The 12,966-nt window shown below is 39.2% G+C and overlaps 1 protein-coding gene across 5 annotated transcripts in view; it reads left to right on the top strand.

Annotated features, from left to right (window-relative positions):
- Positions 1-12,966, top strand: part of CDC14A (cell division cycle 14A) — a 172,660-nt gene that overhangs the window by 32,421 nt on the left and 127,273 nt on the right. For 4 of the 5 annotated variants that reach the window (XR_004289707.1, XR_004289706.1, XR_004289705.1 and 1 more), the window contains exon 4: positions 3,967-4,059. Coding sequence is in view for 1 of the 5 variants with exons in the window: in XM_032360600.1 (XP_032216491.1) it covers positions 3,967-4,059 (93 nt within the window). In the remaining 4 variants the exon portion in view is untranslated. Of the gene's footprint in view, positions 1-3,966; positions 4,060-12,966 lie in introns of those variants that run through there. The other variant, XR_004289708.1, reaches the window with a different exon arrangement.

Below are 12,966 nucleotides of genomic sequence, written 5' to 3'. Positions count from 1 at the left end.
TGGTAAGTTCCTCCAGGAAAGATCTTGAAGTTCTTTCTTCAGGGATGTTTCTCTAAAGGGACTTGAGTCATTGGTGTCTCCAATAGATTGTACTGTTTCTTCTGGAATACTTTAATATGTAGTAGGTCATTTTTTAAAACTTTTTTTTTTTTTAATTTTTAAGTAATCTCTACACCCAGTGTGGAGTTTGGATTCATGACCCCGAATCAAGAGTTGTATGCTTTATTGACTGAGCCAGCCAGACGCCCCATCCTTGAAATTTTTTATTCCAGGACCAGAATATCTGCTATGTTATGATAACATTGCTGGTGTAAGACTGGGGCAGGGTGACCTATGAGAGGAAGGCCTGGCCATGGTCAGGAAGGAAATTAGGACAAGGCCAGTAAGACATAAGAGTTTTCTCTGTTATCATTTATTGTGAATTAGTTTTGACTCCTTGAGTGAGAACTGAAACTTTGTGTTCTGACCTGGGACTCACTGGCCAACCTTCACTAGGCGGATCATTTTTTGACTGTAATGCTTATGAGACTTCATTGAGAAAAACAATAGAATTCCCAAAATATCTATGCATGGTAGATGCTAGGAACTTAAAAAATTTTCCTGAAAGTTAGAAAGTTGTAGTTAAAAAGTTAGTTGTTGTAATGTACACCATGATGATCCTAGTTAATAATACCATATTATATATTTGAAAGTTGCCAAAAGAGCAAATTTTAAAGGTTCTCATCAAAAGAAAAAAATTCTGTAATTATGTATTGTGATGGATGTTAAAAAAAAATCTGTTTCCATCCTATAGGCAGCTTCCAATAGGAGATATTTTAAAATAGTTAAAATTTGAAGGTGTATTTTGCGAGAATATTCATTATCTGATGTATTTTCTGAAAGCTTATAAAGTTGAAAAATTCTTATAGAGTTGAATTTGTATTATATTTATTTTAAAAAATTTGTAGGTTTTAGTGAAAAGAAAGTTTCCTTTAGAATTTCACCGTCTAGCTTCATTATAGGATGGTCTCTGCAACATATACTAAGGTATATCCCATACACTTTAAAAGAAGAGTAAAAGAACAAAAACCAAGCAAATGCAAAACGTTTGAAATCAGCCAAAAAGACTATTGGTGACAAAAGCACAGCCTTATGAGTTTGTCCCTTTTGGTGAATGGATTTGTAAAATAAAGTTAATTTCACATTATTAAATAATAGCAATAGTCTGTTGTGAAATCTAAATTCTTCCTGGAAAAGGGCATCAAAACAGACAATCCAAACTTCCAGATCAGTTGTGGGTATTTTCTTCCCCACAGGTGTTTCAGGGAACCAGGAAATGTAATTAGTGACAGGCTGGGGGCCAAAAGAGCTGAGTCCTTATGCTGAGCCTGGCTCATGTTTGTGGATGCCCAGCCTGTAGAAGGCAGTCTTTAGGTTTGGGATCAGACACCACAAAATCTGCTTAGGTTTTACCGGCCTTGACTCTCCTTTCGGTAAATCAAGCCTAACTTACTGATGGAGAACAATAAATGGCAAAACAAGCCAACAAATAATAAAATAACAAAAGGAAATGTCCAGTGGACAATGGTTTCAAACAGAGGAAGCAGGGTGCCTGGGTGGCTCAGTTGGTTAAACATCCGACCCTTTTTTTTCCCCTTTTAAAGATTTATTTATTTATTTGAGAGAGAGAGAGGGAGAGAGAGCAAATGAGCGGGGGAAGGGACAGAGGGAGACGGAGGGGAGAGATCTCAAGCAGTCCGCAGGCAGCTGCAGTTTCCACTGAGCAGGGAGCCCTACATGGGCTCAGTCTTAGAATCCTGAGATCATGACCTGAGCCAGAACCAGGAGTCAGATGCTCACCATCGGAGCCACCCAGGTTCCCCTAAACATGGACTCTTGATTTTGGCTCAGGTCATGATCTCAGGGTTGTGAGACTAAGCCCCATATGGGGCTCCATGCTCAGGGGTAGGTCTGCGTCTCTTCCTTTCTCTCTCCCTCTGCTCCTTCACTCTGTCCCCCACCCCTGCTTGTGTGCTCTCTCTCTCTCAAAAATCAATCAATCAATCAATCAATCAATCTTAGAAAGAAAACAGACAACAAATTGTGGAAGCAAGGAGATATGTTTCAGCACTATTGATAGTGACCTTGAAGTCTTTAGATAACTTAAGTGCATTGACTGAACTGAATTGAATAAAATGTATTTTTAAAGCTTTATTTCGTAGGGGTATTTTCATAAGCCTGTCTGAAAATGAGGACTTCAGTCATGAGACCCACTTTGAGGCAAAACCTTCCTTTTCGAAGTTCACTTTAAAAGAGCAATGCCATTTTCAGAATAAGTGATTCTTGATTAGGAAAGAAATGCCTAAAGGAATGGTGAGGGTTTCCAGGCTCATGGCTGGGATACATATAGCTGAGTCTTCTGTGGTTTCATTAAAGCTGGAACATTGCAGCTTCATGTAGAATAGACGTCAGAACTGGAAGAGTTTCGCAGGTGGAATGAAGGTGAATGAAGAAGGGGAGGTAGTCGAGCTCTCTCACATTTTTAAAGGGGCTGTAAAAGCAGGTACTCTGTGGGTTGTGGTCAATGTGTAAGGTATAAAAAGCTGCTTTTACAGTCAGTTTGAATTTACAGACGAATATTAAAAGGTACCTATGTATCTGCATTTTGAAAACTATTTGTCCAAATGCTGTAACTGTTTTGACATATGAGGAAATTGAGCAGATTTCATTGAGTTGCATCAGGTTCTCATTGTTTTATGTTTGAGTTTGATGACTATTTTGATTTCACTTTAACAGCTTTTTACTTTTCATGTTTAGCATGTATATAGCATACCAAGCTGCTGAGTTTTGGATTTAGTTGAGTACTTGAGCATGTGGCATATTGCATGCTATAATAATAGAGTAGGTGCTTAATAACTGTTTGCTTGAATCCATGTATTGTATTAAGATGTTTGCTGATATCACCCTTTTGATGCATTGTCTTTTCCTATTAACCATTTATTTTCAGATAAGTAAAAGCAGACTTTTATAGAACATTCTAGAAAGAAAATATGAGTATTGATGCTCTGTTAATATTACTATTAGTGCTCTTAGGAAAATAGGACGATTGACACATTTAAAAATAAACTAAAATATGAAAAGTTCAGATAACTTTTCTGGGAGTGGGTATGGTATTTAGGGAAAGAAAAAGGATGAATAATTACTCAGCCTTAAAGAAGAACTTGCCATTTGTGTCAACATGGAAGGACCTAGAGGGTATTGTGCTAAGTAAAATAAGGCCAAGAAAAACATATATCATACGATTTCACTTATATGTTGAATCTAAAAAACAAAACAAACAAATAACAGTAACAACAAAGACCCCCCACAAACAGATTATAAATACAGATAATGGACTGGTGGTTGCCAGAGAGGAGGAGGGGGTGCGTGGGGTGGATGAAGTAGATAAAATGGGTAAAGAGGTGCAAACTTATGAACTAAGTAAGTTAAGAAGATGAAAAGTGGAGCATAGGAAATATAATCAATTATGTATTAATGTTTTATAGTGACACATGATAACTACACTTATCATGGTGAACATTATAGAATCAGTATATTGTACACCTGAAACTAATAAAACATTGTATGTCAACTGTACTTCAATAATAAAAATTCAAAAAAGAGAAAAGATGATTAGATTTTACATAAAAGATTAAGTTTTCAAAAATATTCCCACTAATAAAGACACCAGTAATTTAATTATTTCCCATTGCATGTCTCCCTTCTTGGAGAGAAGTATCTGTTCTGTTGTCAAATTTGCATCAGGATTTGGCTGCAAAAAGTCTATGGCCAGTAACCTTCCATCCTCATGTACAAATGGCATAGAAACAAAAGTTGAAAGTTGTTACATTTCACTGATTGTGACACATCTTGGAAGTTGAGATGTTTATCTTCTGTATATTTTAACATTGTCTCTATAGTTACACTCTTTTTATTCCCTCTTTTTAGTCATACAGTTTATCAAGAAAGAAAATAGTGCACTACACCTGTTTTGATCAACGGAAAAGAGCAAATGCGGCATTTTTGATAGGTGCTTATGCCGTAAGTACTTTTTCACGATTATTTTCTATATTCGGGCCAAAGGAATGCTACCATTGTCACATAAAATCCAGGCCACTTTCTAAGTGGAATTGGGAGATGGTGAAAATTATTAGCATGCTGGGAATGGATGGGGACTACTATCCATGGGGTGTTAAACTCCCAGATTTTATTTCCTAGTAGCTAATGAGAGAATTTTAGAACTGCAGTAGGTAGCTTGGATCTCGCAGTTGTATAGGTGTTTCTAAAAAAAGAATATCCAGAAAGAATATTTCTAGGTAAAAGAATATATAGTAGATTTTTATTTTTATTTATTTCATTTTGTTTATTTTTTAAGTAGGCTTCATAACTAAGTTCATAACTAAGCCCAGCGTGGAGCTTGAACTTAACAACCCTAAGATCAAGACCTGAGCTGAGATCAAGAGTTGGACATGTAAGGGACAGAGCCACATGGGCACCCTTATCGTGGAAGGTCTTCCCCCCCCCCCCCCCAAAAGAGAGAGGGGTGGGAGGGGCAGTGGAACAGGATGAGAGAGAAAGTTAAACAGGCTTGCAGGCTTCATGTTGGGCTCAGTCTCACAACCCTGATCATGACCTGAGCTGAAATCAAGAGTTGGATTACTGAACCATTTGAAGTGCCCCAGTATAGTGGAAGGTTTTTAAAGACTGTTGACGTGTGCCTCTTGCCAAAGAGGAAATCATAGATTGGGGACGGGTTATTAGTATTATTTTTATCAATCTATTTATTAATTTGTACATGTGTTTGCAGTAGGCAAACTATTTATAAAGCCTCCATGTATTACAACTTCCCTCAGAACTGGATAGGACTTTCCCAAAATAATTTTGATTGGAATTTTTATTCTCTGTAATCGCTAAAATGTAAACCTGAGTTCCATGTGAATGTGCTGGAAAGTTTTGGTGTGATTATTTCTAGAATTTTCTATATATACTGGGATTGGACAAAACTTGGAAGGCAGAAACCATCAGGGCTAACACTCCTCTGGAACCTGTACTAGCTTTTTAGGGACATATGTGATACCCACTTAGGAGTATGTTGGTCTAAAGGCAGGAGACTGAGGCGTCCTTTCCGATCATCCTTGGGGAGGGTCTTTGCTTCTCTGAAGCCTAGAAGCACATGCTGTGGGAACCTTTCAAGGGCTCCTTCTGAAGATCTTGACGAAAGGAGGTACCAGCTACTATCCATCAGATTCTGCCATATCAAACCAGAATCCATGGGGGAAAAAGACCAGAGGTGGCATTGGAAAGACTCTCAGTTATTTTAGGGTGCAGGCTGAGAATAGTGACCAGCAGACAGCCTGACTGCAGCCTGGGGCCTTGTTTCCGGGGCTGAGATGTCCAGCTCTGCCCCTGATGTAGCTCCAGTAAAGCCTGGTACCATCCCTTGCAGTACTTTTCCTTCTCACTCTGCAGGCAGCATGGTATAATATCAAGAATCGTGACTAAAAACATTTTTTCATCCTGAAGCGTCTCTGGGATGATGGCTAAGCCACTTTATCTCTCTTCACTTGATTTAGTTTCCTTATCTGTAAAATGATAGGGTTGGCTATAATGACCTCTAGGTTTCCTTCTAATTCTGAGGATACGAGGATTATTTGCAGTGGTAGCCAAACTATTGCTTTTATTTTAAAAGCGTGCACAAAAAGCTGGCTGTTGGCCTGAAGCTTCAGTGAAGTGTGCTGGTAAGCTGAATTAAGCAGGCAGACTTATTTTTCACTTTGCGTTGATAATTACTACTCTTACGAAACTGAGAATTGGCACCGTGTTTAGAATACGGAGCGCTTGTAATAACCTCTGGATTCCAGCCACGTGAGCCAGTGTGTCTTTCCTGAGGGGTCTTGTGATGCGTGAGCATGTTCTCTGGGAGTCCTCTATCAGAAGGGATTGCCATCAAGAAGAGGTCACCCGCTGCTCTCTCCTCTCCTTCCTCTCGTCCCCACCCTCTCCTCCTCCCTTTCTTCTTATTAATGCCCAGCCTTCCTGTTTCTGGGGTCATCCTTAATTTCATCAATGGTACCTCTAGAGTTTTGAAAGGAAGCTCAGTTACAACAGATGCATTGAGCTTGGGATACGATACATCTACCGCAGACGTTTCCACCACGTTAATGCAACCAGATGAAGGAAGGATAGTCTCAGCAGGGTTGAAGAAGTGCTGAGGGCAGCACGAGCTAGGGTTCCATGCTCATTACAGTCTAGAGAAGCCATGTAAAGTAATTATTCTTGTGCCGTTCGTTTCCTAATTGATTTTCTTTTCCAGTTTTGGAAATGCATTCCCCAGAAAGCTTTTTGACACAACGCTTAAAAAAATGAAAACCAAGAATTATCTTCTTTCCTTAAAGAGAATTTGGTGTCTTCCTTCGTGTTGTGTGTATGCATGTAATGGCTGGCACAAGTTTTGTAGGAAGAGAGTCAGTAATGTGCCTTATACATATATCTCAATGAAGTTACAGATGTATTAAATGTTGCTATTTGGATAAGCTGGAATCTTCTGGGGATCTTCCTATTATTAAGGTCAAATATCCAACTGCGTGTTTGTATCTCCACATTATATGTTTAAAAGATATCTCACACTTATTTATTTTTTTAAAGATTTTGTTTATTTATTTGACAGAGAGAGAGAGATCACAAGTAGGCAGAGAGGCAGGCAGAGAGAGAGGAAGGGAAACAGGCTACCTGCTGAGCAGAGAGCCCAAGGTGGGGCTCCATCCCAGGGTCCTGGGATCATGACCTGAGCTGAAGGCAGAGGCCTTAACCCACTGAGCCACTCAGGTGCCCTGATATCTCACACTTATTGTGGCAAAACAGAATTTTTATTCCTTTTTTCTATGAACCTATTTATTGCCACAGTCCCTGCCTACTTAGTAATTGGACTACCATCAGTGGCTTGCTGAGACAAGGAATAGTAGTAATTTTTATTCCTCCTGTTTCCTCTTCCCACATATACTCATCAGTAAGTTTGAACAGCTGTGCCTCTAAAACATATTTTGAGTCAGAATACTTCTTTCCAATTCTGTTGTCCTCTAGCTCTAGTCACTGTCGCTGTTCACCTGGATGACCACCAGAGCATCATACACTGTTTCCTTTTTACACTCTTGGTTTTGTTTAATCACAGTTGCCACACAATTGTCAGAAGAATCTTTAAAAAATATAAATTAGATCATTCACGGCCCTGTTTCAAATCTGTCTAGTGCTTGCTCACTGTTCTTGGCATTAAATTCAACCTCCTTACCAATGCCAGTAAGATCCTCCCTGATCTGGCCCTGCCTACGCCTTTGTTCTCCTTGCTCAGGATGCCCCCATCACGCTGGCCTTCTAACCATGAAAATCTCAAGCTTATTCCCACCAGAAGGCCTTGATGTTTCTGTTCTTTCTGTCTGGAGCATTTTTACCTAAAACCTTTGCCTTCCTGATTCCTTGTCATGTCACTTCCTCAGAGAGATGTCTTTTCAAGTGTTACTCTGCCCTCCCCACCCCCGTCACCCTCTAGTCCCTTATTGTTTTGTTTTCTTTATAGCACTCTACTCTATGAAATTATCTGAGTCATTTATGTATTTGCTTGTTTATTATCACTTTCTGAGACTAGAGGGTAGGGACCTTGTCTGTTCTGTTCATTGCTGTGTCTGGGAGGGGATAAAACAGTTAACAAGGGGTTAGGCCCAGCAGTTCGCCACTTGAATTGGAAGCTGGCCACCATGGAGCCTTCCTGTTATGCTGAGTCATGGGGAAGTCCAGCATGGGGGGAGTCCCAGGGAAGAGATGAGGTGGCCGGTGTGGAGGGGCGTGGGATGCTGCAGATCGCAGCTATTTACCAACTGGTTGGGATCTATTTCAGTATTTCATCACTGGGCATCAGCTTAGAACTGTGCCCTGCACATAGTAGGTGCTCTGTGTCTACACAATGAATGAACAATGCGATGACAAAATATGGAAGAAGGAAGGAAGGTAACTCCCTTGAGGTAACTTCAGAGGGAAACAGAGAATGATCATATCGGACATGAAGTGTAAAGTGGTATCTTCGTCATTACCAGAATGCTGTGATCTTGACTGAGTCCACTCTGACCTTTAAAGATGTAAAATCAAAGCAGAGATCAGAGTCCAAGGGTGCCAAATTGGATAAATAGGGCAGTACCTGCTGCATCAAGTCACATCATTACCTTGCCTTTTTTCTGAATCAACTTTTTTTCCAATTTTTAAAATTATGGTAAAATACATACAATTTAAAATTTACTGTCTTGCCCTTTCTTTCTTTCTATTTATTTACTTTTTAAATATATTTTAATTATTTTTTAATTGAAGTATAATAGACATGACATTATATTACTTTCAGATGTACAATGAAATGATTTAATATTTGTGTATATTGAAAGATGATCACCATGCTAATAAGTCCAGTTAACATTTGTCACCATGCATGGCGACAAAAACATTTTTTTCCTTGTGATGAGTTTTAACCTCTTTCAGCATACAGCTTGGTAGCTTTGGGTGCATATGTATTGTTCTGCAGCTGTCCTATCTTGCTTGTGAGTGTGACATCTTGTGCCAAACACGCACGTACAGACTCACGGCTTTGCTGTGTTTTCTCTGTTAGATTAGGACTTTAAGTATGTCACACAAGCTTTTGCGTTTCTATTTTCTTATCTTGACGTGAGGGAGAGCCTTTTTACATTTTATCTCATAGCACTGTCATGAGTACTAAACCGGAGATAAAATATAGAACACCATGTTCAGTAGGAAATCCACAAACCCTTCTCTGTGGGTGATTCTAATGCCAGGGTTGCTGGAATGATGTGGCCCCTGGAGATTACAGTGAGGCTGAACTGATATCATTTCAGGGAAGTCCCTCCCCATGAAGTATCTCTTTATTCCTGAGCTGTGACATCATCCTTCTTGAGATGAAGGGCACAGGTTTTAAGAAGAGATGGACTTTGTCAGGAAGATGTTTGCCTTCCAAGACAGTACTCAGGGTGGAGTTGGAGTTGGGGGTCAGGATGCTTGGACCACAGTGGCACCCACAGTACTCTGACCTGAGTTTGAAGAGGACAGCCTAAAGATAGGGCAAGCATGAATTGTTTAGGTTCTTCTGCTACATGCTTAAAGACCAAATCCTTGCTAGTTACCATCTTGTTTTCAGTTCACAGAAGTATGATAAAGAGGTCAAGGACAATTTGGATCAGGCCCATGATGACCAGAGGATTGGAAAAATAATATGTGTGAGAAGTTACAACAAATGTGATGGTTTAGCTTAGAAAATGAAGTTCGGAGTTAAAGAATTAAGATTTTTTTTTTTTTCCTCCCAGATATGTGGGGGATGCTTAAGCAGAGGTGGTAACCACAATGTATTTTCCTTAACCCACTTGTTAAGTCCTCACATTGCTAAATAAGGGGTCTAATTATGGATTAACTGGAACTGGGCTGAGCCAGATGTCATGTCTGAATTAGAGATGACAAGGCTAAGTTCTGTAGACTTTGTAATCATGTCTGTGTCTGCTATTTATTCTGGAGACTACACTTAACGCCTTAGTAGTTATATTCTACCTCTAAGTCTACTACTAATTGCAGAGAAGCCATTCTCCATCTGGCGTAGTGGTTGAGAGCAGCGACTTGAGCAGAGAGCCACAGGTTTGGCCTTGAAGCTGCTTGGTAGTTTTATGTCTTGAGCAGGTTACTTAACTCATTGAAATTCCTGGTTTTTTTTTTTTTTCATCTTTAAAATAGAGATAATAACACCCCACCTAACATAGTTGTGGTGAGGACTGCTGGAGGTCATGCTCATGCAGGTGTCCTGGGGCAGGGCATGGCATTTTAAGCATTTAGGAATAGCTGGCGGCTGGCAGAAAAGTGTGGTCTCCCAGAAAGATTTCTGAACTATTGTCTTACTTCCTCTGAGGAGCTGAAGCCTGTTCCTCCTTTCTCCCCTGTTTTACACTTAAGCCCTTCCTTGGCTCAGTGACACTCAGATGGTTGTTTATCTGTTTATTGCTTAGGATAAATCACTGGAAGGTATAGGAAAGAGATTATTTTATTTTATTTTTTTTGTAGGATGCTATTTGCTTTTTAAAGGAAGAAACTGTACGAACCAAGCAGATTTCTCATTTTTGAGATGTGTATTCAGGCATTCTTTAGTTCAGTAAATATTTATTTAGCTCAGATGAGCTTGACCTAGCAACCCAGCACTGTGGTGAGCTCTGGGGAATAAAAAAGATGAAAAATAGAAAAAAGAATGAATGCCTGGCTTAAAATGGGGACAGATAAGTAATAAATAATTGAGAAAAATGTGCAGTGGATGCCAAATTGGATAAATAGAAATCAACAAGTGTTTTTCCAGCCCTTATACATGAGGCCTTCTTCTGGGAGTCGAGGATGCTAAGCTGAATAATTCTATGCCTTCTGGGGAGGGTGTTTGGGGTCCAGGGTCAAAGAGGGAGGGGCCAATGATGACCAACCCCAGTAGGCGAAGTTGGTAAAGGAATATTGAGGGGGGTGTGGGAGAACAGCATGGAGGGGAAGATGTTCTCTTGGGGCAGGAGGGGTTGGGAAATGATTAAATATATTTTAAATATCTAGTTTGAAAAGGGGATAACTTAGTGAATTTAATTAAAAAGTTTTTAAAAAAAAACTTTTTTAAACCTTTTTAAACCTTTTAAAAAATTGCTTATTTTTTCTTTTATTAACATATAATATATTATTAGCCCCAGGAGTACAGGTCTGTAAATCGTCAGGTTTACACACTTCACAGCATTCATCATAGCATATACCCTCCCCAATGTCCATAACCCAGCCACCCTCTCCCTCCTCCTACCCCCGGCAACCCTCAGTTTGTTTTGTGAGATTAAGAGTCTCTTATGGTTTGTCTCTCTCCCGATACCATCTAAAAACGTTTTGTTTTGTTTTGTTTTTAATTTAAAAAGTGGCATAACCCCTTATGGAAGAAAAGTAGGAAAATCCTCCTGCAAAGACATTATTCTAAACCTGAATAGTCACTGACATATAACTGCAATGTAGTTTTGTCAGCCTTTTTTCACTTGGCTTCCATATGTTTTGCCTTTTTACTACTTAGATGATGAAATAATATTACATTTAGAGGGCATACCATTGTTTGTTTAACATTTTAGACACCTCTGCAACATTTTGTTACTATGTGACAAATATCATTTGGCATTATGGGTATTTCTTGTTGTGGATTTTTGTCTTTAGGTCACCAGAAGTGGGATTAATAGATTTTTTAAAATGTAAGCATTTTATAAAAAGATTTATTTATTTATTTGAGAGGGAGAGAGAGCATGTGTGCATGTGGAGGGGAGGAGCAGAGGGAGAGAGAGAATCTCACGCAGACTCCCTGCTCAGCGTGGAGTCCAATGCTGGGCTCCATCCCATGACCCTTAGATCATGACCTGAGCCAAAATCAAGAGGCAAACGTTTAACCCGTTGAGCCACTCAGGTACCCCTAAGCATTTTTTAGGTTCTTGGAGCATATTACCATATTTATGCCAGTTTGTACTAGATTTGACAATATGTGAAGTAAATCTCCTGTATCATATACCTTTGCATATTGGCTGTAGACATTAAAAATCTAGAAATACAATCATTGTTTTACTAATCATTTTTTGATTATTAATGATACTTATTATTCTTGCATTTATCTGTAGCTTTATTAACTGTTGACTAGTTGGTGTTTTGCAAATCTGTTTTCTGTATTTGGACCGCTAAAAGTTGAAAAATAGGGCACCTGGGTGGCTCAGTGGATTAAAGCCTCTGCCTTCGGCTCAGGTCATGATCCCGGGTTTCTGGGATGGAGCCTCACATTGGGCTCTCTGCTCGGAGGGGAGCCTGCTTCCTCCTCTCTCTCTCTCTCTGCCTGCCTCTCTGCCTACTTGTGATCTCTCTCTGTCAAATAAATAAATAAAATCTTAAAAAAAAAAAAGGCGAAAAATAGGGGCACCTTTGTGGCTCAGTCATTAAGTGTCCGCCTCCGGCTCAGGTCATGATCCCAGGGTTCTGGGATTGAACCCCACATCAGGCTCCCTGCTCAGCGGGAAGCCTGCTTCTCTCTCTCCCACTCTCCCTGCTTGTGTTCCCTCTCTTGCTGTGTGTCTCTCTGTTAAATAAATAAATAAAATACTTTTTAAAAAGTTGAAAAATATCAGTCTCTTCTTTCCTCTAAGAAAATCATTTGTTTCAGGACTCCTGGGTGGCTCAGTCAATTAAGTGTCTGACTGCTGATTTTTGCTCAGGTCATGATATCGATCAAGCCCTGAGTTGGGCTCTGTGCTCAGTGGGGAGTCTGCTTGAGATTCTCTTTCTCTCTCCCTCTGCCCCTCCCTGCCCCACACTTGCTCTCTCTCAAATATGTATATGTATGTATGTATATATATTATATATGTGTATATATATATATATATATATATATATATATAAAAGAAGTCATTTCCCTGAATCTAATTTGTAGCAATAGATGTAGACCTCTAGAAATCGCACCCATCAGTCCAAGTTTCTGTAAGAAATTAGGAAGTCCATAAACCTTCTGTTTAAGTTCTGTTACTTTTCAAAAATGCTGTTAATAGATACATACATCTGAGTACAAAGGAACTGCTGATAATGGATCTCGATTATTAAACACCTAGTGGTTCTACTGAATACACAGAAAATTATATTCGGAATAGTATTATTTAAAAGTGGTTCATGTAGATGTGCTTATACCATTGAAAAATGGTAATCTAGGCCAACTAACTCTGAATTTGTTTTTGTTTTTATCATTTGGGACAAACATGTTAGTCTTCTTAATCTCTAACATACAATTCATCTGTAAATTGCAATTTCAGAACTGCTTTAACTTGTCATCAAAAACCTATAGGTTAAGCATGTGTTATCTAAAAACAGGTGAAATCATCAAGA

This window comes from Mustela erminea, chromosome 10 (genome assembly GCF_009829155.1).
Source record: "Mustela erminea isolate mMusErm1 chromosome 10, mMusErm1.Pri, whole genome shotgun sequence".
In the NCBI taxonomy this organism is placed as follows: domain Eukaryota; kingdom Metazoa; phylum Chordata; class Mammalia; order Carnivora; family Mustelidae; genus Mustela; species Mustela erminea.
The sequence above is the reverse complement of the archived record's forward strand: the minus strand, read 5'-3'. Positions and strand labels throughout refer to the sequence as shown.